Genomic DNA, 24,204 nt, shown 5'->3' on the forward strand with positions numbered 1-24,204 from the left:
TTGCTGTCCTCACACCAACAGGACTATGTAGTTACCCGCCTTGTTTAGCTCCGCTCATAAGATGTCCCGACTCCTCCCAGCCAGGCAATCTCCTGCTCCTCCCAGACACAAATACAGCCTCCATTGTGTCTACAGAGCGGACGTTCCACTCCGTGGACCTGGGAGACGCGTGTACATAATCTGAGCTTGAACTGTAAATAACTCTGTGTTGATATCCCTTTTACAACACAGATAGTTAATTGTGAGTGGTTATATATGTTTGTATGCTATATAGGTATAAGTACGTGTGTCTGGGTACCCGATGCTTTTGTCTTTGGTTTAACTCGCAGCATAACATGTTCACCCCAACTCGTAAGTTTAACTAATTCAACTTATCAATCGGCGGTCCCAACGAAATGTCTGTCTCCTTTTACACCATCTCCACGACAATGTTTTGCCTTTGTCCCGATTTCTGTCCGCTTTAAAACACTACATTTAGAATCCAAAACACGGTGGCTTGAGATGACGGGACGGTATTTGTGATGATTATATTTAAGATGTCTGAAGGAATGTAGTGCCTTGATCATAGCTTTTTCTGTGAAACGAAGCATGTCCGCAAACAAGCGATTTTGATTTGACGGTGGCTCGAGCGCTACTTATATTTTTTAATGCATCGCAGACACTTTTTGTTATTGGTTTACATATGAATGCCCTTGTACAACTGCACTATTAATACAGCATACGCTCTTATTTAAGTAATAAAATAATGTTTTTAATCCTTGTTTACTTTTCACCCCTGCGACAGATAGAGTGCCATAGCGGCGAGGGGTGAGATGTACAGTTGCCTTGCAGAAATGAAATAATGTACAGCCAATGTTTGGAAGGAGAGAGCGAACCCAGCCAGCAGCCAAAATACACTGTATCAGGTCATATGGTTCAGTCGGACACAGCCTCCTGTTAATTGGGTAACAGTTGTTCAGAGTGATGGAGATTTGCTTGGAGGGTAGGCAGTGTCCAGAGCCATATATAATGTACATAACTCTTTATATATGCCTCTGGTGGTGGCCAAATCAGAATGTAGCAGTCATTAGAAGATACTAGGTTTCTGAGGCTTTAAAGTGCAATTCAACCCCTGTACAGAGCTTTGATCGTGGCCTTGCCACAAGCCTTATCCCCGACACGTGCAACAGGAGCTTGATGCAGAAGTTGAACAGAAGTTACAAATCACTGAACATTAAATTCTCTTTTCTCTTTGGCAGGACTGACCTATTATTATTATTATTATTATTATTATGTGCATTGCGTGATCATTTTTGTGCAATCTTGAGTTGAGTCATATTATTTTATGTTTAAAGCTTGATTTTGATGCTGCTACTCGTAGTTTGTTGCACTGTACTAAATGAACGTTCATGTAAGACGGTACTTTAGAGTCGCCCCGCGGAAGGACCTGGATATGAATATTTCACAAATGAGACACTCGTGACGCAGTGCTTTTTGCCTTGTTAAAACAATCTTTTGTGTTAGTTTGACCATTTATTCTTGATTTCGACTCTGTTTAACGGGAATACTCAGATAATACTTCAAACGGGAGATTTGCACAACATAACACGTTCTCCTACATTGTAACCTTTTTGAGTTTCCAACTTGTATTGTGGTGTTTTTCTCCACCCGCATTGCTTTGGATCACAGACGAGCATGGCCAACTGTTTTGATTTTTGTTTCTCACAAAGCAGAGGTAAATGTTATAACTACTGTGGTTCGAAAATAACATATCTCCAACACGTAATGTAAACGTTGCATCGCCCCAATCCTGCCAAGCTGTGAATTGTACAGTTTCCTTGTAAATTATATTTGTAATTTTTGTTTTTGTTTGACCAATTTGAGGGAGGGTGGGGGTTGGTTAAATGTATATTATTCCATCAATTCTGTTTAATTGGAATTTTATAGAGTTTTATGCAGTCTTCTGCTTTGGTGAAATACTTCCAGTAGTAAGAGATTTCTGTTCTCTGTGACTCGTATCTGGTGTCTTTTGCTCCACTTCTCCGTCTCTGAGGCGATGGTGAGCAGACGAGGGAAAACACTACTGTTTGTATATTCATGACACAGTGTTTAGAGAAAGCTGAAACCCACAGGAAGTGCAGAACTTTGTACAGAGTGCTGCGCCTGCTGCGACTCTTTCACGTTTGTCTGGGCAACACCACCCCCTGGTGAACATGCTCAGATTGTTAAAAAGCTGCTTCGAGCCCCGTGTGGGGTTGCCCTCTGCCTGCTGTGTTCCCCACTGCATAACCCAACCCAAGTGTCGGCTGCACTCCAATCACAGACTGTAAATGTTGAGAGAGAAATAAAATTATTTTGTGCTTGATAAGTGTCGTGCTTGTATTTTTTCATTTTATTTCAGGCGGGGGTGTGTGTGTGTGTGTGTGTGTGTGTGTGTGTGTGTGTGTGTATATATATTTTTTTTTTTGTTTGTTTTTTGTGTGCGTGTGTGTGTGTGTGTGTGTGTTCTATGCTGAAGTGTCAGTTTGTTGCTAGTATTGACTGGGTATAAATATGAGAGAGTTTATATGTCACATACATATACAAGATTAAAACATATATGTACATTAATACAGGCATAATTAATGTATAAAACATATCTAATCTTTTATTTATATATATATAAACAATTTTTTTTGGGGGGGGGGGGGGGTTCGGCTTCGTGCCGTCTTACAGTAAAGTGAAGTTGTCTCATGTAGCTACAACAGGCGGAATGAATCCACAGATTCGCCAATAGGGGCGGGAAACACTCGGCAAGGGGCTATGTTTTTGTTTTGAGTAATGCCCTCAAATGTTTTGTTTTAAAATCGCGTCGAACTCGTCATTGTTACGAAACTAAAAAAAAGAAATAGCGCGATGACAGCACAAGGACAACATTTCAAATCTTAAAACACAACAGTAGGATTCGTCTCACGAATGTGTCTACACGCGTCTCTAGCGCACAGCCATGGTGGCCCCTTTTGTTCGGCTAAGTTCCTGAATTATCCCCGCCGTACGGAACTCTCTGGACCGCTGCTTTTCACCGCCGACCGCCTCCGCATCCATCTACTATGTACGATCGGTGCGATCGCATTCGGGAAGTGCTCGATTTAGTCCAAAAAAACCGCTCTTCAGGCTCCAGCCCTGCGGACCCGGAGTAAGCTTTCCGCAGCGCGCAGTGTCGAGGAAGGCGGAGTAGTAAGTGTAATAATCCATTATCCACAATAACACGGTCCCACCCGGGACACGGGGGACACGGGCAGCGGGCTCGTGTTCTGTGGGTTTAACCCCACGGTTCTCCCACTCGATGGGTCGATCAATAAACAAACCGTCGCTGTGGCGGTTCCCAGTTCTCCGCGGCGCTGTGGCTGTTTGTGTGCGGCTCGTGTGGTTCGCCGTGTTAAACGCACACTTTACACCGCCTCAACACTTTATACATCTATAAATCTGCATCTATAAGTCGATAGGAATCTATATTTCATTCCCATTCTGTGATAAATGCTGCGGAACGGTGTGTTGTGGTGCCGCTGGTGTCGGGTGAGCTCATTGTGGAGGGAAACACCAGCAGGCAGCGATGAGCCACAGTCAGATCCAGATTCCTTCACCACATTCACTATTATTTACAATTAAAAGTCCCCGGTTTGCGCCAGTCCGCTGCATATACATTCCTGTGCACATTATGTATGAATATATACCGATTTTTTTATTGGTTATGTGTGCAGTCCGGCAGTTCCCTTTTTTTTTTGACAGGGTGAGAATTGTTGATACGGAGGTTTATTGTTTATAGTTCAGTGTTTTAGGTGTGTTGCAATGTCGTCAAATAATCAAACGTTTCTCTTTTATTGTTCAAGTTTAACGCATATTGCCAAATTGCTCTGCCGATCTATTTATTTGTCATCTACTGCAGTACTTAGCTGAAATGTAGCACACGGTTATAAGTCATTTAAACTGCATGGGGGGGGGTGTAATTACACATTTTCTGTCGGATCAACTCAAAGCACAGATCTATCAGTTTATTCAGAGATCGGTGTTAGAAAACGCTCCTTTTTCCCTCGGTAGTTGATCATCTGACGCGTGTTTTTGGTCAGTGTTGTTAGCTAGCCACCGCTAGGCTAATAGTAGGCTAATAGTACAGGTTGTATCCTTCATTGTTGTAAAACATCACGGCTAACGTTGGAGCGGACTACTTTATTGCATGAGCCGTTTCCCATCACTTTTACACCTTTTTGATTTCGTCCACCCACAACGAGAATCAACGTTTAGTAACTACATAGCATGTAATTAGCCTCATCAATACATACAAGCACTCATCGTAAAATGGTAAAGAAAACGGTTCCAGTGTGACGTCAGTACCACAACACCAGGTGCAGAGAGAAACATATGTTTTAAACATAAACAAGCGAAGGTAGAGCTGGATGGACCTGTGTGACAGGACTCCCATCTAACTTCCGCTCGCATTTCAAAGTGTATTTGGGGCCTGTTGTGGCCAAGAAAGTCCTGGTGTTTGATCCTGTGGGTGTTTTTTTTGTTTTTTTCTTTTCTCAAATCTGTGTTCCAGATGTAAAACTTCAGCGGATTGTGTCCCAGCAGTGGCCACCGGCACCATGGGGCTGGACTTCGACGTGAAGACGTTCTGCCACAACCTGCGAGCCACCAAGCCGCCCTACGAGTGCCCTGTGGAGTCCTGCCGCAAGGTCTACAAGAGCTACAGCGGCATCGAGTATCACCTCTACCACTACGACCATGACAACCCCACGCCCGCGCAGAGCGTTCCCCAGAAGAAGAGGAAGGGCCGGCCCCCCCGCGTGTCACTGGCGGGCTCCACGGACGGCGACGGAGGCGGCGGCAAGGGAGGCGGCGCGGGCCAAGGGGCCAACACGCCGGGGAGTCCCACCCGATCGGACCGCTCCCACTCCCCGGGCAAAGAGACGATGACGTACGCCCAGGCCCAGCGCATGGTGGAGCTGGACATCCAGGGACGCATCCACCGCATCAGCATCTTCGAGAACATCGACGTGGTGTCAGAGGAGGACAGCGAGGCCGAGGACCCCCCGTCCTCCGGCACGGGGGGCAGCGGGGGGGCGGCCTGTAACGGGGGGGACGGCGGGGGCGGCGGCGGAGGCGGCGGAGGCGGCGGCGGCGAGGCGGGCACAAACGGCAAGGACCGGCCGGACACCCCCGCCGCCAACGGGGGGAAGGCCACCCCAAAGTCTGGGAAGCATAAGAGCAAGGAGAAGAAGAAAGAGGGTGCGTCCCACCACCACAGCGCTCCGTCCGGACCCGCCGTCAAGCTCCCCGAGGCCGTGTTCCGAGAGCTGGACCAGGACCGGCCTGACGCGCCGCCACGGCCCTCGTCCTACTACAGGTCGGTGTCGAAAGATCGCTTTGTTATCCACGAGGGATCTAGGCTTCGCTACTTAAGGTGCTGGCGGATAAAACGGCGTCGTCAATGAAGGTTAAAGCTTCTATTCAGTTTTCGCTCCACGTAAACACCAAATATACTGTGAGTGGATCCCGGCCGTAGCGGCTGCGTTATTCATCCAGCGCCTCACATTGTGGCTAAAGTTGTGTGAGACAGGATCGGACAAAGGAATCCTGGATGACTCTGTGACTGGGAAACGATGGTGCGTGACAGCGACGGCGCTGGTGGGCGGGCGCTCGCTGTTGCCATGGAAATGTTTACCGCACCCGCCATCGTCACTGTCGGCGAGCGAGTTACTGCTCCCACCGAACCGAAAAAACTATATACACCCACACAACACACACGACAATATATTACAACACTGTTACTAACGCTGTAAACACTATAATATTGACATGGGTTAAATTCAAGAAGCGCTAAACTATCGTTATGTTGGAAGTCGTTGGAAAGTGTCATTCCCAGTGGTTTATGGGATAGTATTTCCTTCACTCTTATAATAATTATGTACACAGTCTTGTACCTTTGCCCTTCTTTCCCGTTTTCAAATTTATTTTTACTTTTTGCCGCTGCGATTCAAATGTTTTACGGTCACGATTCATCTGGTAGTCAGTTGGCTCGGTTCCCGTCTTAAACCTCTTTGGATGCGTGAGGATTTCCTGAAACGTCAGCGGGGCGAATGAATGGGAGATTCACTTACGCCGTCCAAAAAAGTGGGCGGTCATTGTGTGCGTTCTACTTACCGCCAGTAAAACCTACGAGTCCATTCTTTTTTTTAAGCCCACTATTTGTGACACTGTGTGATGTCACAAATGACTCATGATTCATTTCCGCCGCATCTGCCGCTCCCCAGGTACATCGACAAGTCGGTGGAGGAGCTGGACGAGGAGGTGGAGTATGACATCGATGAGGAGGACTACATCTGGCTCGACATCATGAACGACAAGCGGCGCAGCGACGGCGTCACACCCATCCCCCAGGAGGTGTTCGAGTACCTCATGGACCGCCTGGAGAAGGAGTCGTACTTCGAGAGCCACAACAAGGTACTTAACGAGTCGACGGGAGACGTGGGGGCCAAATCCGCGTGTCCGTTGAAGCATCCATGGAGCCCATTTCCCCCCTTTCGCCTCCTGTTCCCGTGCAGGCGGACCCCAGCGCCCTGATCGACGAGGACGCCGTCTGCTGCATCTGCAACGACGGCGAGTGTCAGAACAGCAACGTGATCCTGTTCTGCGACATGTGCAACCTGGCCGTGCACCAGGAGTGCTACGGCGTGCCCTACATCCCCGAGGGCCAGTGGCTGTGCCGCCGCTGCCTGCAGTCGCCCAGCCGAGCCGTGGACTGCGCGCTCTGTCCCAACAAGGGAGGAGCCTTCAAGCAGACCGACGACGCTCGCTGGGCGCACGTGGTGTGCGCCCTCTGGATCCCGGAGGTGAGCGCTTTCGGCTGAACGGACGCTTATGCCGGGGAGGGTTATTCCGTTCGCCGGCCGGAATTTTATTCGGATACAAAGGTCAACCGTGATTCCATTCAATATTGAGTAAATCCGATGTTGAACAGATGGCTCACGAATTGCGACTATTTTTTCAGTATTTCCATCTAGCGTGCATGTTGGTATATGGGGAAAAGTTCAAATAGCATCTATATTACAATGTTCAAATCGAAACAGAAATTGAAAAAATAGAATTGTATCACAGTATTGTTTTTGCCTTCTATTACCCAGTCACCTCTGTCGTTAGGACTGTTTCGGCTTGTGTCATTTTTGCTTTCATGCATATTTAAGAGCCGTGGTGCACGTGAACATCCGTATGGATGCTTTACCAGACCAGGGGAACGGGTTTCATTTTCCCAGTAGTTTAGTTGTATTCCCACCAGAGGCACGAACCGTGTGACTTGGTCAACGTTGCGTCCACAGGAACGACAGTAACACCAGAAAGACTCAACGCCCGGATTGATCTTCAAATTGTCCCAGGACTTAAAACGAAGAGCAAACCCGACAGGAACCGCTTTAGCCGGCTTCATAAAGCACTGGCAGTGCAGAGGATATTGTAAATGGCGACAAAGGCAGAAAACACAACGCGTTTAGATTTAGACCACGAACGTAACGTCCACAACGCGATTCACAGTGGAACTGCGCCTGCCACTTTTGACGCAATGTACGGGCACAGCCCCGGAGTGCCGGGAGTATACGCTTCATATCAAATCCACGTTAATCCACTGTTGGAGCTACACGCATTTCTCGATTTTTGCGCAAGTGGTGTCTTTTCCTTTTTCCACTGCTTGCGGCTACGCAGCCTTTTCCATAGAAACACCGGATGAAACTACATTGAAATGTTTTTGTAAAGAGTGCAACCGATTGAAATGTGTTTGATATGAGCCTGCATTGTACCAGAGACCCAGAGCTGCTGTAGGATTTGCTTATTGATCAAGACCCAGGCCCATACACTGTTCCGCTGCTCCTGGCGGAGCTCCGTTGTCAGTGGTTTACCTGTTATGTTCCTGATCCCATCATAGGGCCCCTTTGGGTTTTTATTTATTTGGATTTTTGGCTCTTATTTACATTTTGTGTGTTTCCTCTTTTCTTAACATTGCACAAAAGCATCGCAAATTACCCCACCATTCATTTTGTGGAATAATACAGGTGGTTGGAATCGCGTTTGGGTCGTGACACAATCACTACGGACAAACCTGGACCCTGAGGCTGGACAAGTTGAGAACCACGGTCTAAACGGTTTCATCTGCTCTTCTTCCCTCAGGTGTGCTTTGCCAACACCGTCTTCCTCGAACCCATCGACAGCATTGAGCACATCCCCCCCGCGCGCTGGAAGCTCACCTGCTATATCTGCAAGCAGCGGGGCTCGGGCGCCTGCATCCAGTGCCACAAGGCAAACTGCTACACCGCCTTCCACGTCACCTGCGCGCAGCAGGCCGGCCTCTACATGAAGATGGAGCCGGTCCGGGAGACCGGCGCTAACGGCACGTCCTTCAGCGTGCGCAAGACGGCCTACTGCGACATCCACACGCCACCCGGCTCCGCCCGGCCCCTGGGGGGCGTCGGCGGAGCCAGCATGGGGTCCTCCCACAGCGAGGGGGAGCTGGAGGACGACGACGAGCCCAGCATCGGCCACGACGACGACACCAAGGGCTGGAGCTCGGAGCGCGCCAAGAGGGCCAAGGCCAAGTCCAGGCTCAAGATGAAGAGGGCCCGCAAAATCCTGGCGGAGAAGAGGGCTGCGGCGCCTGTGGTTTCCGTGCCCTGCATACCCCCCCACAGGTGCGCACGCACGCACGCACGCACGCACGCACGCACGCACGCACGCTTCAGGGAGTGCCTTATAGAGGCATATCGAGGTCAAAACAATGAAATCATAAATAAAACACATCATGCTCAATCTAAAGAGGCGGTAGAGCTGGAATAAAGCAAATCAAGTACTGAGTACAATCAGGAAAATAATTATTTTTTTTTAAAGACTAAAACAAGAGCAGGTTTAGCGGAGTGATTTAAAGAAGGTACTGAATCTGCTGGTCTGGGTTTTTACTAGACATTGGCATCCGGAGCTGGTCTCGACTGAGGAGACTCTTACTCTTGTTGGACTATAAATTTAGCAATATAGCAAGGTGCCAAACCGCAAAGTGCTTTAAAGGTTAGCAGTAAAATCTTAAAATAAATTCTAAAATGAGCAGGCCACCGGTGTGGTCTTGTCTCTTAGTTCAAAGACCGGTCACTGCATTTTGGTGTGAGTGCGGTCGCTAAAGCCAAAAAGAGAATTCTCCTGCGACCAGTAAATGTCTCTTTTAAAAAATAGTTTTGTTATTATTTTGTTATTCTTGTTCTTCCTATTCTGACCCCACTGTACTACCAACGTAACAGTATATCCTTCCAAGTCCTTTGCTTTTTTTGGCTAGGCACCTCAATCTCACCACCTAACTGGTTAAGAACAGAACAGGAAGCCTGTCATTGCAATTCTATTATACACAAACTAAAATGGACAGTAGATGGAAACAAATTAAATCCCATTTGGGTCTTAAAGCGATATCTCTTGCTTTACCGCAAAATCGCGCAAAATCCCACTTTCATCCCATCCAATTTAGATAAAACCTTCTACACATGGAGTCACTAAGGAAATTATAGTGTCCAAGAGCTATTTATTGAGGGTGCATGCGGCACCTCCGCACAACTACAAAGGGAATGTTATCCCCCAAACAGCAACTTTTCCCGATATTTACAAGATTGCATACATGCAGGCATTACATACGAAAATATTGACCTCCAAAATGTGGCTACGTGATCTCACCAGTACGTTGCATTTGGAAAGGATAAGATGTGTATTAAAGGGCGCAATAACAATATAACACGATCTGGCAATCCCTCATATCTCACCATGCACATGGGAGTTCCTCCGTTGTAGCCACTGTTTCATGTTTTATTTAATGGGTAAATGAGCGAGTGAAGGGAATCTGTGGAGACTTGGGATAGGGAAGGTGTATTTCTTGTCTCCTTTATTTGGTATGTACATATTAATTTATCCTTGTCAATTTTTATTTAATTTAATCACTGATTCTTTTATTTTAAATGTTCCTTTCTCTATGTTATTTTGTTTTTGATACTGTTCCAAGTCTCGAGATACAATCCTATATTTTTCTACCGTCCGTTTTGAATCTGTGAAGATACGTAACTATAATTTTATAATTCTTTCATATAAATGAAAATGAGCATTGCCACAATAATATACTGTATGTATGCGATTATTCGGCTCATTTGGAATATAACAGTACATCTTTATATATATATATATATATATATATATATATATATTTTTTTTTTTTTTTTTTTTTTCTCCCCAGATTGAGTAAAATCACCAGCAACCTCACAGTTCCGCGCAAGAGCCAGTTCATGCAGCGGTTGCACAGCTACTGGACGCTGAAGAGGCAAAGTCGTAACGGCGTTCCTCTGCTGCGGCGGCTGCAGACGCACCTGCAGTCGCAGCGCAATGTGGACCAGATACAGCCGCAGCCGCCCGCCTCGCAGCTTCCCACGGTACCCGCCAAAGCTACAGGAGACGCTGAGATCGGCTCGTATCAGTCCAATACAGACGAAATGGCTCATGATACGATGCTGTATCAATATATTGACATTTTGATGATGAGAATTGCTGCCAACTTCTAAGTACCATCCATTTGGAACCACCCATGCCAAAAATATTTAATGGAACAATTTGGGAGTCTCATACAGAAATGTAATATTTCAGTTTTTTTTACTTTCATTTGGCAATATGGTGGTATTTATATTTAATTCAAGCAGAAAATGGTTGCGTATCTACCAAACAAATCTTCACCCAGCCAACATCAGTTCTATAGGGTGAATAGCCCCAATACAGTAACCAAGGATGATATATGATCATACATGTCATATATAAAACCAAAGTATTAATTCTTGGTTGACACAAAAGCAGCTTGGATTTCTCTATTCAGATAAAAATTAAACACATATCAATCATTATGTTGAAATGGCCCCGACCATTTAGTCTGTCTGCGTTGTTCTGTATAAGTAAAGGATCAGATGGGTACTTTTTTTTGTTTTTATTATACTGTTTCTCGTACGCTTTTGAGTCCTATTGTCTAGTTTGATATGACTGATCAGGATCTGTGCCTTCATTAACTTGATGTTGTCCCGGCGCTCCAGAGGGACGGCGAGGAGAAGCAGTCGGCTCTGAAGGAGCAGCTGAAGGCGTGGCAGCGGCTCAGGCACGACCTGGAGAGAGCACGGCTGCTGGTGGAGCTGATCCGCAAGAGGGAGAAGCTCAAGAGGGAGACGGTGAGCCATGCCACGTCACCGTGTTTGGTTTTTATTGTTTTTTTGTCATGGAATTTGTCTTACCAACAGACAAACAATTTTGACAATCCTGGGAAGATATTTGTCAAGGGTCCTCGTAGGAAATCGGTCCAAACTGCTCCTACTTTTAGGTGTAGAAGTAAATTCATTGTAATCAAACTGTCTTAATCTAGGAAACCGCTCTGATTTCCAGCAGGATTTTGGATTTAGGATTTAGGAGACATCTAGAGCAGCGGTTCCCAAACCTTTTCGGACTCGCCGCCCACTTGAAAATCAATGTTTTGCCCGTGATTTGCTTGCAATACCCTCGCAGCCCACCAGCGGGCATCTGTCAGCAGATGGCGCTCATGCAGCTTCCACACACATCACATCTCTCTTCCCATGGAATGTAGGCGCTTGTTGTCTGTGAAGCGCGTTAATAATTGCACGGTTACCTTGGCTTTTTGTGACCGATCTTGTACGAGAAGCGATTACACCATCCACAAGAGGATCCCCGGCAACGTGGGAAGATGCAACTTTGCAACAGTGATGAAATAATGGCGATTGTGGCGCCGCCCCCCGCGGTCGCCTGCGCCGGCGCTCCAGTTCATTGCATTTCACTGCATATATGTATGAAAGTATGTATATGTATGTGACGAATAAACCTCTTGAATCTTGAATCTTGAAATAACAACTTGTAGAATCATCTGTCAAACTTAAATTGACCTTAATGCTGATGATAATGCCCAGATTCATTTGTTTCCTCCACATGCAAAACTCTAAAATGCATTTACGCAAATCGCTGGCGTCCCTGAAGTTGTAGGTGTGATGGATGGGATGTATAATAATATCATTGCCCCACCAGAGACGAGGATGCTTACATTCCGAACAAAGACAGAGGAAAAAAAAGCTAAAAGACGTCCTCACTATTTCCATTTTGGGTCTGTGTCGTAAGAATAAAAAGTCGCACTCCTCGCACAGTGAGTGTTGGAAGTTCTACAACCAGCTAATCAGAGGTAGTCATGTATTTACTTCTAGTGAAATTCTTCCGAAGCGTGATTCTCAGATACCCTGGCCATCTTATATCAGATTTCTATTTTCTATTCTATTTTCTATTTCTATTCAAGGATAGGTGGTGTGTTTTTATATATTTTTTCTAATGTGTGTGTGTGTGTGTGTGTGTGTGTGTGTGTGTGTGTGTGTGTGTGTGTGTGTGTGTGTGTGTGTGTGTGTGTGTGTGTGTGTGTGTGTGTGCGCGTGCGCGTGTGCGGTTTCAGATCAAAGTACAGCAGATGGCACTAGAGATGCAGCTCACTCCCTTCCTGGTACTGTTGAGGAGCACGTTGGAGCAGTTACAGGAAAGAGACACCAGTAACTTTTTCACGGAGCCTGTGCCCCTGGCAGAGGTAATGTGATTACCTGTGATGGGTGTGTGTGTGTAATGCGTGGTTATACACACACAGACAGACACACACACACACACACACAGGTCTTTGCCTGCACTTATTTGATTCTTAAAACCCAATTCTAAAGAGCTTTTCTGCATCACATGTCCCTCTCCTATAGCTACATTTTATTGAAGTGGGTCTCTGCCCCACCATCTGTTTACATGAGCTATTTATGTCCTATAACTATCGCATCCCGCAAGTGAGATTTTATTGTACAGTCACCTCTGGTTCACACATTGTAAATTGTGTCACTTAGGAACACCCCTCTCTACTACCAGTTTCACACCAGAATTAGAAAAAAATAAATAAATAGGCGATTGACACCTTTCCCATTGCCAGTAAAAATGCATTTTTTTTGCTGGTGCATCACGTTGGGAACAAAACAGTAGAGGAGACTGCAACTTAACGGCATAAAACTGTAAAACTTTTTGAAAAAGTATTTTGTTCCGCTCAAAAAAATCGGACTGTCACGAACGATGAACGATCCCCACACTCATTTCACGGCCCCCCATGCAGATTTTGGATTCTAATTGGGATATGAAATAATGGAACGATACACGGATATTCCTGTTTATTTATGCGCCAGCGTCCGGAACATAAACGCGCGTTGCATCGCCCGGGTAAAGGGGCCAAAATAAGCGTGTCGACCCGAGTTCACATCCGAGCCTATTCTGAGGTGGAGCGGTTTAAAACCCGGGTCATTTGATCAGGGACTGAGACAGGTCCTTTCCCATGGGTTACAAATGCTGGATGTTAGCGGTGTTACCGGGTTTTTGATGCAGTGGGAGAGGGGTATATGTGGTCTTGTTCCATTAATAGATGAATAGTTCACACACACTTCCAATGTGCTTCTGTGTAGAGATAGCCATCAAAAACATTCCCCCCACTGTCAAATCCTTTCCTTTCCCATTCCTTGTCCAAGAACATCAACATTTGAAAGACATTCTGGACACGGAACAAACTTTAACAACGTTTAATGTTGATAAGCTTTTGGTGGCTGTAGTGTTGAAATGTTAAAGTGTGTCATGTGGTTCTGTTTGCTTGCTGTCTAAATGGTAAATGAAAAGAACTGCAATACTCCAAAACTACGCTACTTTAAGTGTGCAGTATTTTTCCTCATTTCAATCTTGGCGCCTGAGCACCAAGAAAGATTATAATATGTTTAAAATGATTCAGCTTTTATCATCCGGACAGAAAGGCCTTTGGTGTCTCCTCAACTTTGAACTCAGAATTTAGAGTTTGACTGGTTTCGCCCACAGGTGCCAGACTACCTGGACCACATCGACACCCCCATGGACTTTCAGACCATGTGGAACCAGCTGGAGTCCCACCACTACCTCACCTTCGAGTCATTCGAGGCCGATTTTGGCCTCATCGTCAACAACTGCCTCAAGTACAACGCCAAGGACACGGTTTTCTACCGCGCCGCCCTGCGGCTCCGGGAGATGGGCGGCGTGGTGATCCGGAGCGCCCGGCGGCAGGCCGAGAGGATCGGCTTCGACTACGAGACGGGCATGCATCTCCAGCGGGAGCCCAGCCCCGACAGCCAGCACGAGAGAGAGAGGGAGCGCGAGAGGGAGAGGGAACGAGAGCGGGAGCGAGACAGAGACAGAGAGAGAGACACTCACAGAGACAGAGACAGAGACAGGGACCGGGACAGGGACCGGGACAGGGACAGGGACCGGGACCGGGAAAGGGACCGAGAACACCCGCTGTCTTCCAATGAGGAGGGTAAGGGCAAAACATACCCTGCGAAATGCTTAACCCAACCCAAGGTCCTGTTGCTGGACAACGTGTCACCATGAGGGGCCACGATAGCTATTTATTTTGTCTCTTATATGTAAAAAGGTTTTCTCCGCTCGCCATGGCAGTTGAGTCTGTGGATGTCGTCAACGAACCAGATCAGATTTGTTCTCTACGGCCCCCTGGTGGACTCAGGTGTATCACCTCCATAGGAAAAAAGGAGCGCACATCTAGTTTACACAAGCAGAGCTTCCGATTTTTGTTGTGTGTAGTCCTGCTATTTTCGTTTATGTACTTGCGTAGGATATGTTTTGGCCCTCAGGACAAGGACACTTTTCCATCATGTTCCTATTTGTTCATTTGTATTTTTTGAAGACTTCTCACCTCTCCACCCCACCCCCTCATTCCTCCCAGACCTCCTGCTGCCGGAGAACCGGCGCCGGCTGCCGCTAGAGGAGCAACTTCACTTCCTGCAGGCGCGCCTGGACGAGGTCAGCTCCGGGAAGCACAGCATCGGCCAGTCGCGCAGGGCCAAGGCACTGAGGAAGGAGATGACGGTCATCAAGCGGAAGCTGGCTCACCAGCGGGATGGGGTCTCCGGTTTGGGGTCTCGGGACTCGGTGGTGGGGGCGGAACGCGGCGCCTCCCTCCCTCATCACCCCTCATCGACAGGACGACACGATGAGGGGGGAGAGAGCAGCAGCCAGGAGATAGGTGGCAAGGGTCAGTGGTGGTGATGTAAAGCATAAAACATTATTATTATTGTTATTATCTTTCAATTGAAAGGGATGTGAAAAATGTAAATATTGTATTTAGAAACGAAGAAGTGAGTCTAAATAATCCCTCTCTCGTATTTCAGATCTCAGTGCGTCGTCCTCGTCACTGGCCCCCGAGGTGGGCCGCCGCACCTCGGTCCTCTTCTCCAAGAAGAACCCCAAGACGGCCGGGCCGCCGAAGAGGCCGGGCCGCCCGCCCAAGAACCGGGACGTGGGCCACGGCGGGACGGGGGTGAGCCCCAGCCCCATCGGGCCCCCGCAGCTGCCCCTGCTGTCCCCGCCCCGGCAGAGGAAGCGCACCCGCAGCCCCCACAGCAGCTCCAGCTCCGAGAGCGACAGCGACAACGACGACCTGATCCTGGGTACGGGACGCCGCCCGCGTCACGCCTCGACGATGGCACCGCCGCCGTCATTGATTTCAAGACACTGATGGAACGTTTGTTTGTTTTATTTTCCAGGTTTACCCAGTAACGGTTTTGACGGGGGCAACCAGCCGGTGACGGAGAGCTTCCGCGTGTACAGGAACGAGAGGAGCTTCCCCCGCTCCAGCTCCGACTCGGAGTCCACGACCAGCAGCAGCAGTAGCGCAGCGTCCGACAGGACCAGGTAACTGATGACACACACACACACACACACACACACACACACACACACACACGGTTGATAGGTTAAATTGGGAAAACAAGCACAAAAAGTAACTATTAGTCATCGATCATTTCCTTTTTAATGACTTGACTTGGTTCAATGCAAGTGAGGAACTTTGAATGGTAAACGTACTTTCACATGGTTGTGATTGCTGGGCTGCTTGCGAAAAAGCGGGATCGCCCTAAAATGAGGAGGGTGTGTATGTCATAACACACATGACGGCGCAAACCACATGTCTGCCCACGGTCCTCGCTGCCAACCAACCCGTCATGCCGCGGACAAACCGCCGTAATTCCCAATGACGTACTCGACGTAATCAAAGGTTGTTGAGATAAACCCGCAAGCAGATAACAACCCACGTGTTGAGATAACAACACTCCTGTCGTCGCCGCCTCCCCCCAGCACCACCCCCTCCAAGCAGGGCAGAGGAAAGGCGTCGTTCTCTCGCTCGGCCTTCCAGGAGGACAGCAGCGAGGAGACGTCGGGCACCGAAAACGACTCCTACTCCGTGGGAGGCTCACGGAGCGTCTCGCACCGTAAGCAGCCGCAAACACACACACACACACACACACACACACACAAATATGAATAACAACATTACATACATTTATTTCTTCCTGTAAATGTGTATTATTATTGTTATTTTTTCTTCTTAGTGGTGAGGAGTCGGAGCCGCTCCGGGTGCTGGATGACTTCTGACGACTACTCGGCCCTGGACGCCCTAGATCTGGTGTGGGCCAAATGTAGAGGGTACCCGTCCTACCCGGCGCTGGTGAGACACTCTGACACCGCTGCTTCTGCAGAACCCACCCAAAGTGAAAACTCCAGCCTATAATCTCGTCAGATGGTTCACTTGAAATCGGTAGTCAGTTATTTGCTCCTCTATATGGAATTGTCTGCTATTTTGAAAATGGTGGACGGAGCCAGCTTGCAATTAACGCGTACTCATGCACCCGCGACCCCTCGTGCAGGTCACAAATTTGCCTCTTGAACGCAGTCAGACTACGCTGCAAATGCGGTTTTGGGGATCAGATCCTAAACACCTTTTTTGGTGCGTTCACGCCCATATTTGTGGTTGTCAAGCTGCAGTCGGATCAGCCCTGAATTAAAGCGTTAAATAGAAGAGACTTATTTGGTGAAAGGTCCGAAAAGGCTTCCTTGCTAAATGTTTCTGGAAAAGGAACTTCAGAATTCATTCATCCGTTTTAAAATCGGTGTCGTTATTGCGACCAAACATTAAATACAGGTTCGACTCCCGTCTTTGTAAGAAGGTAGAAGAATTCATAATTTGTGTCAATACCAATATTAGAAGTCTTTCATAACTGAAAGAAAAATCCCTCCCTCCCAGATCATTGACCCCAAGATGCCCAGGGAGGGGGTCTTCCACCGGGGCGTTCCCATCCCCGTGCCCCCCCTGGACGTGCTGAAGCTGGGGGAGCAGATGACCCAGGAGGCCCGGGAGCACCTCTTCCTCGTCCTCTTCTTCGACAACAAGAGAACCTGGTGGGTGGACCGTTTCATCCACTCTACTTGTTCTCCTTTCAGTCATCTGACGTTTGTTGCCGTCTCTGCTCTTTCCTGTCTCTCCGTTCTGATAGACAGTTCGGATGTGTTTAGCGGGGTAGGGGAGGGCGTGAAATGAAAACGTGACAAGTGGTTTCCGATTTTACTGGCACTCGCCGTTCAAAGGATTTTCTTTTCTTCATTCTGAAGTATGAAAGTCGAAAACACTTATGCTGCTTCAAGATAATGGGGGCAGATGTGGTTGAAGCAGACGGCAGAGGAGGAAGAGGAGTTCCCTTCTAGGTCACGCTGTGCAGCTGAATCTGTTTTCTTTTCACTTGTTTTTTTTTTTTTTTTTTGGACGCTTGTGTAACTTCGAAAATAAAATTCAATTGTAAAGTGAATGTTGTGAGAAATTAAAATGCCTTGCTTCACTGCCCTCATCGTTCCCAGAGAGGACGTCTGAGGACGCATGACCCCGATGTTGGACGTCCTTTTGATGTCACAAAACAGGGAGAGCCGTCACAGTTATTACCTGATCCTGTTCCTAAGCCTGAATCCTAAAGCTGTCCCCAATTATTGAAACAGATTGAATTTTACAATAGTGTTTTCATCCAAATTGAAGCGTCATTTTAACCAATGTTAGAAATCTCACAACTAATAGAATGTGATTTAGGTGATTTTTCCATTCCGTCGGGTTGAGGCAAATTAACTGACGGTTCATATTTTTATGCTGCAATCTTCTGTGACAGTGGCTCTTATGAAATAGGCAGACATGACTAAAATGTCATGATCCTGACTCCAGCTGTGTTGTCTACTTTACATCTGAAATAGTTTGAAGCGTACCCGTGTTTGAAACTTGAATGGACTTGGTGAGGCGTCCTTTCCATTGCAGTATTTTAATAATACTTAATAAATTTAATGTGTGTCTGTGTCTGTAGGCAGTGGCTGCCACGGTCCAAGCTGGTGCCCCTCGGCGTGGACCAGGAGCTGGACAAGGAGAAGATGCTGGAGGGTCGGAAGTCCAACATCCGCAAGTCGGTGCAGGTGGCGTACCACCGCGCCATGCAGCACCGCAACAAGGTGCAGGGAGACCCCAGCAGCGACACCAGCGACAGCGACTGAACACACACGGAAAACACAGGACCTTCCTGGATCACGTCACGCCTCATAAACACAGCGAGCCTATCCGAGCAGCACCTGGCGGGAAAAGCACTACATCTCAATCGCGCAAAAAAAACACACACTCACACCATCCGCCACGCAAATTTGTTATTTAATCTGAAATGTAAAATATTGTATTTAAGAGAGAAATGAGAAAAGGGTATTATTAATAATAATAATAATAATAATAATATTGAGATGATTGAGGAAAAACAAATATGTCCAGAATCATGATTGAGAAAGCGACGATGAGGGTCTACGCACACGGAGAAGGGCCCGATACGTAATCATCATATCAACGCTACGGAAAAGGCACGACGGATCAAGTCCTCCTCCACAAACCTCCCCTTGCGTTCAAACGGGAACATTTTTATACTGTACGTTGGCATCGCTCGAAAATACCAGCAATCCGGCGCATGTTTGTCTTTGGTCCGAACCCCCCACCACCACCACCGCCACCGCCTGATCGAGCGTCCGGTCACATGTTCCAAGAGCACAAGGTCAGACTGCACCTGTGAGCAAAACAACCGTTATTTATTCCGCTCACTTTCTCATCAAGGTCCACGGGCTGGTGTCAACCGCCACACACGGCAGTCCTGATTTGTCTCTTTTTTTTTTTTTCCCACACTCTGATATCATGTCTTCTATTTTTTTACGTACGTTTTGATTCCATGTGTTTTTTTTGTTTTTTTTTGTTTTTTTTTTGTTGTTTTTTCACACAGGCTGCTGGTGAATGAATCGTGAGGATTGACATGGAAAGGAGCCTCACTGTCTTAGTCTCGGGCCAACGGCTGTAGAACTTTTTTATATATACAGATTGCATAAAAATAGAAGTTTAATAAAAAAAAAAGTTGTTTTTTTTTGTTTTGTTTTTTACAAACGCGTTTGGCCTCGATTCATTATATGTTTGCTCAAGAGTGGGAGACGTTTGAACTCTTGAACTGTTCCTGAAAGCATCACGTGAAAAACCCTTTTGCGTTAACGAGAAGGTTTTGGGGTTTTTTCTCCCCCCCCCCCGCTCCTTTAACCTAATTCAAAAAAGGCAGGGAGTAATAAATGACTCCACTTAACTAACACTCATGCAAAGACATGACCTTTCTCTGTGATCTTTGCTCAGTTAAGATATACCTAGTAGGTCTAAAACGAGTGAACTTTTGGTTAGGCGGGGTTAAATAGGTCATCAATCTTGGGGAAATAATCATCACTCTGATACGTTTTCATTTCTAATCTATCACCGAATGTATAGCAGTGATACTTGTACTTTTATGTAGGAGTTCAGGTTTGCTTTGTTAGGTGTTTGTATATGGGAATATTATTTATTTTGCAGCGGCCAATTCTCTGTGGCATGCATCCAGGAGCTACTGAAGTACACCACATTTGCCATCACTCACTAGGCACCAAATAACGGTAAGGGTTGGGTCCCTGCGGGCCGTGGGCCCTCTCTGACAAAGGTGCAGTTTGTCGTGTAAACAATAGTTATGTTAGATTAGATGATTTTGAACATGTCAAAAGACCAAATCATATGTGTAAAAACAAAAAAACGTTTTTTGTTTTTTTTTTAAAACTCACTGGCTCGAGTCAAAGCCCCAGAGAGCCAGTTTGTCGTCGTGTCTACGGCTCTTGAGCTTCCCATTCAGCCGCCCGGCGAGTGGAAACCCGTGAGGCGTCAAGTGTCAGCGGTTTGATCGCGCACGGCGCCGCGCAAGCCCTCGTGCCGCCTCTCCGTCCTCGTCGTCGGCGAACAACGGCTCTGATGAAGGTTGGCGTGACCACAGAGTCGAGACGAGTGAGGAGGTGGGGGAAGTTCGGCGCGAGTATTTCACCTCCCGTCTCCATTGTAAGGTCACGCTTCGCTTTCGAGTCGCGTTTTGTTGAAATGCACCCAGACGCCGCCCGTGTATTTTACGGTCACGTTTGCCCCAAGAACGGCGGTAATAGCCCCTGGACGGAAACTGGCTGAGGACCCCCCCCCCCCCCCCAAAAAAAAATGGAAGTAAAAATCTGAAATGGAAATGTTTTGACTATAAACTGCTGTGGGGTTCTACATTTTATTAAGCATTTAACATTCCAACAAAAAAGCCGACCATCATAAGTGGATTTGAGTAAATATATCTAGAAAAAAACGCAATTAAATGTAATAAGTGTGATATCTATGTAACCCACGGCTCGCTCGCAGCTCTGTCTGCCTAGGTTGTTATCGGAACGTGACCGAAAGGGTCAAAACATTTCCCGTCGAACGAAATGGTTCCTCCGACACCGCGCCGAGCTTTGCGACTGCGGTGCAAACTGCTGAGGACCGGGCTCCGGGCGATCGCTCCGACTCCCAACCTCTGCCGCGGCGCCGCCCCCTCTCTCCGCCGGCTCCGAATCCGTGCGACGACCGCGGCCCGTTCGCTAGCGTTTAAGGCTTGTAAATGTGGCGTAATGTGATTAAAAATGTCATCAAATACTAAAAAGTAGCTTTATCAAATAAAAGAACCCTTCAAATAAATAAAAGTGGCATTATGAAATAGAGGTGCCGTCAAATAAACAAAAGTGGCATTATTAAATAGAGGTGCCATGACATTTATAAAAGTGCCATTATTAAATAGAAGTCCCCTTAAGTAAATACATGTGGAATTATGAAATAAAAGTCCCCTGAAATGAATAAAAATAATCTTTTAAAAAACGTCTTTTTTTTTTTTTTTTTTTCATTTATTTAGTGCCTAATCCACTTATTTCAGGATTTATTTCATAGGCACATTTATTCGTTTGTGAGTGGGAGGGGGCGTGGCCGACGAGGCAGCAAAGATCCATGCCACGCGGATCGTTACAAATCGGAGTTGTTTTTCAAAGGCTGGAGATCAAATGGTGTGGGGGGGGGGGTTTATTTTTTTTAAATGATATTTTTGGTTTATTTTTGTTTTCTTTTATTTTGTAGGTGTAATAGTTTATTGTCGTCGACTTCAAAGTGCTACAATGTGGTCCGGCGGTGCTCGGATGTTACTCTTCTCCGTGTTGGCGTCCGCCTCGCGGCTTGCCAGCGCCTCGGAGACGCTGCGGTGTCTGGTGAGTTACGACCCCTCCAAAAAAATGTAAGAGAACACCGAAACAACGTGGACATCTTCACAGAGGAACGCGGGGGACAAGTGCAACGACAATATGGTGGAGTTTGCTGAGAACAATTTGCCATAGCAGATTCTAGACAGATTCTAACATCTAATTATATATATATATATATATATATATATATTTAAAAAAAACATGGAAAACGATGAAAGTAGTGACAGATGTACGCGTTTCAAACAAAGGAAGTTACAAAGTAGAAACGTTCTCGTTTTGAACAACCCTCATGCCTTGTAGGTACGTTGCGATGGAGACGCGCGATCGATATCGATTCAACGGTAAACGCGCAGCGCTGATAAGAATATATATTTTGGTCGTTTCCATCGTTTTGACTTGAAGTGTCTCTCTCTCCTCCCCTCCTTTAGATTCGCAGCGCGAACGGTAAGTTTAAAACGGTCATTTCTAAAATTTAAGCTTCAATTTTGTTCATGCAAATCCCCCAAATCAGCAGGAGATGTTTCCCAACCATGATAAGTCGAAGCTGCAAGACTCTTCTGTGATCTGCCCCCAAAACAATCCCATAATGTACAGGACCTCTCTCCCCCCTTCTCCTCTCCTCTTCTTCATCTTCTGTCCTCTCCTCTCCTATTCTCTTCTCTCATCGCCTCCCTTCTTCTCTCCTCTCATTCATCTCCTATCCTTTTCTCCTCTCCTCTTCTCCTCTCCTCTCCACTCTTCTCTCCTTTTCTTCTACACTCATCATCTCTCTTCTCTCCCCTCCTCTCCTCCTTCCTTCTCTTCTCTCAATTCCCCCCTTCTCCTCTCCTCTCCTTCACCCCCTATCCTATCCTCCTCTCCTCTCCATTCTCTCTTCCCTTCTCCTCTTCTGTCCTCCAGATTATATGGCGGACTCTCGTCTCAAGTTGTCATCCACTAAGTTGCAGAGCAGAGAACCATACTATGAGTGTGTCAGTGTGAATATTTGGATGAAAGCTGAAGGTATGACTCATGAGATATATATATATATATACTGTGTATATATGTGTGTGTGTGTATGTATATGTATATCTCCTCCCCCAGGGTCACAGGCTTCTGTGTATTTATCTGTTTATCGCCGTGCCTTCTTCTAGACTTTGGTTCTGAGCACTGGCTCGTCATCCTGTCGTCCGTTAGAACAACCGTCACCGTTCACAAGTCTGGAGATCACTCCCTTAAGGTTGGAGGCCGTCGTTCTCGTCGCACGTCATTGCTGTGGATTCCTCGTGTTCAGAAAAAAACAAAAACAAAAACGTTCATTTCTCCTCTTGGTCCTTCTTAGTGGATGCGGGAGCGTGAGGCTCATGGAGTCAAGTGTTCAACACAAACCAAAGATAATATAATAGGAGTCAAATTGGTAAGTGTTTAATCCAGCGACCTGGGTTCCTTATAATAATGATGATGATGATTCATTTTTTTCTCTTTTTTGCAGTGGGAATTACAGTATGACTGCGTGAAGGCTGGTGCTGGTCAACTAGTGTCTGTAGCTTTCAATACAAGTTCCAAAACATATACAGAGAACTACACCATACCAGGTAAAGAATATCCAATTCAACCCGATCCGTCATCTTCTCTTTTCCCTATTTATTGTGGTTATTTACCATTCCTCCCAGTGATTGTGCACATTGCTGTACTTAGTTTGGATTTTATTTATTTTTTTAATTTGTGTTGTTATAATAATATTTAAAATTCTTATTATTTACTCTATGCTCTGACGCTGTTACCGTGCGGAAAATCAGACCCGGTGCCACAGTTTAACCTGTCCCTGGACCTTTCGTCTAAATCTGTCAACGTAACTGTGGAACCTGGGGCGTCTGTGAAGGCGAGATGGTGCCACCAGAAGCGCCCAAACTTGTGCAGCAGCAACCAATTGCCGATTGTCATCGTATGTATCGGGGCTGTCCTTCTGTCCATGTAGATATGTCTATTTATTACTAAAACAACGTCAATATGGTTTTTGTTGTTTGTTTTTTCAGATTAACTCATCACGCTCTCAATCTGAGACTCTTCGATTACCGTACCTGCTGCCGTGCGTCTGTGTACAGGTGAGTTTTTTTTGGTTCAGATGAGTCCGAATTCCCACTTGTCATTGATTGTAATGATCCGAATGTGTTATTGTTGTCGCGCCCCGGTGCCCTCACTAGTTTCCTCTGTGCCAAACAGGTGTATTACTACACCTACGTGGATGCCCTTCGACTCACAAAGTGCCCATTTCAAAATGTCTCTCTTGAAGGTGAGTGAGACAGGTTGTTCATTACTTGATTGAGGTTTTTAGTAAAATTAAAAATAAATAAATAAAAAAGGTTTTGGACAGTTTGTATATTTTCCCCCTATGGTTCCATCATTTGTATTTAGCAGATGTTTGACTGAGAATCACAATCAGTAGAGTTTTCATGTGCAAGCAGTTTGCCATGGTAGTCATAGTTGGTGCGTTGTAGTACAAATACATAAAAAATGCTTAACAGTCTAAAACAACAAGAAATACAATATAACAGAACTTACAAAATATGTTCTACGCCCAAATAAAGATTAAAAAACCCCACAAAAGGCTATGGCAGTAAAGGATGCAGGTATGGAATTGGTAGAAAGAGAAATATGAATGTGGTTGAATATTTC

The 24,204-nt window shown here is 46.4% G+C and overlaps 3 protein-coding genes across 3 annotated transcripts in view; all 3 read left to right on the forward strand.

Annotated features, from left to right (window-relative positions):
- The window catches only part of LOC307241257 (serine/threonine-protein kinase WNK2), a gene marked incomplete at both ends in the record, with an annotated part of 38,189 nt that extends 38,010 nt beyond the window's left edge, over positions 1-179 (forward strand). The window contains 1 exon segment of the mRNA XM_080015297.1: positions 81-179. Within this exon segment, the coding sequence (XP_079871423.1) occupies positions 81-179 (99 nt within the window).
- Positions 180-2,894: 2,715 nt separating this feature from the next.
- On the forward strand, positions 2,895-19,377 carry brpf1 (bromodomain and PHD finger containing, 1). Its single transcript, XM_080014716.1, has 16 exons — positions 2,895-3,195; positions 4,556-5,362; positions 6,270-6,459; positions 6,561-6,848; positions 8,173-8,690; positions 10,262-10,454; positions 11,100-11,231; positions 12,506-12,634; positions 13,936-14,407; positions 14,834-15,142; positions 15,279-15,557; positions 15,654-15,801; positions 16,243-16,376; positions 16,497-16,612; positions 17,189-17,343; positions 18,285-19,377. Exons 2-16 carry the CDS (start codon positions 4,602-4,604, stop codon positions 18,466-18,468), a joined length of 4,008 nt encoding a protein of 1,335 aa, XP_079870842.1. The 5' UTR covers positions 2,895-3,195; positions 4,556-4,601; the 3' UTR covers positions 18,469-19,377.
- Positions 19,378-21,465: 2,088 nt separating this feature from the next.
- Positions 21,466-23,829, forward strand: LOC307241258 (uncharacterized protein; the record flags this gene model as incomplete). The annotated part of the gene is made up of 9 exons (XM_080015298.1): positions 21,466-21,555; positions 21,978-21,993; positions 22,450-22,551; positions 22,683-22,768; positions 22,871-22,945; positions 23,021-23,123; positions 23,328-23,473; positions 23,565-23,633; positions 23,752-23,829. The coding sequence occupies 9 exons, from the start codon at positions 21,466-21,468 to the stop codon at positions 23,827-23,829; spliced, it is 765 nt and encodes a 254-aa protein (XP_079871424.1).
- Between the last annotated feature and the right edge of the window lie 375 nt (positions 23,830-24,204).

This window comes from Zeus faber (genome assembly GCF_960531495.2).
Source record: "Zeus faber genome assembly, chromosome: 15".
Taxonomy (NCBI): Eukaryota; Metazoa; Chordata; class Actinopteri; order Zeiformes; family Zeidae; genus Zeus; species Zeus faber.

Excerpts from the sequence above, each read along its gene's own strand:
- brpf1 (XM_080014716.1), top strand. The coding sequence starts at position 4,602 with ATGGGGCTGGACTTCGACGTGAAGACGTTCTGCCACAACCTGCGAGCC. Across the intron at positions 11,232-12,505 it reads AGAAGCTCAAGAGGGAGACG|ATCAAAGTACAGCAGATGGC; the intron begins GTGAGCCATGCC and ends GTGCGGTTTCAG. Across the intron at positions 12,635-13,935 it reads AGCCTGTGCCCCTGGCAGAG|GTGCCAGACTACCTGGACCA; the intron begins GTAATGTGATTA and ends TTTCGCCCACAG.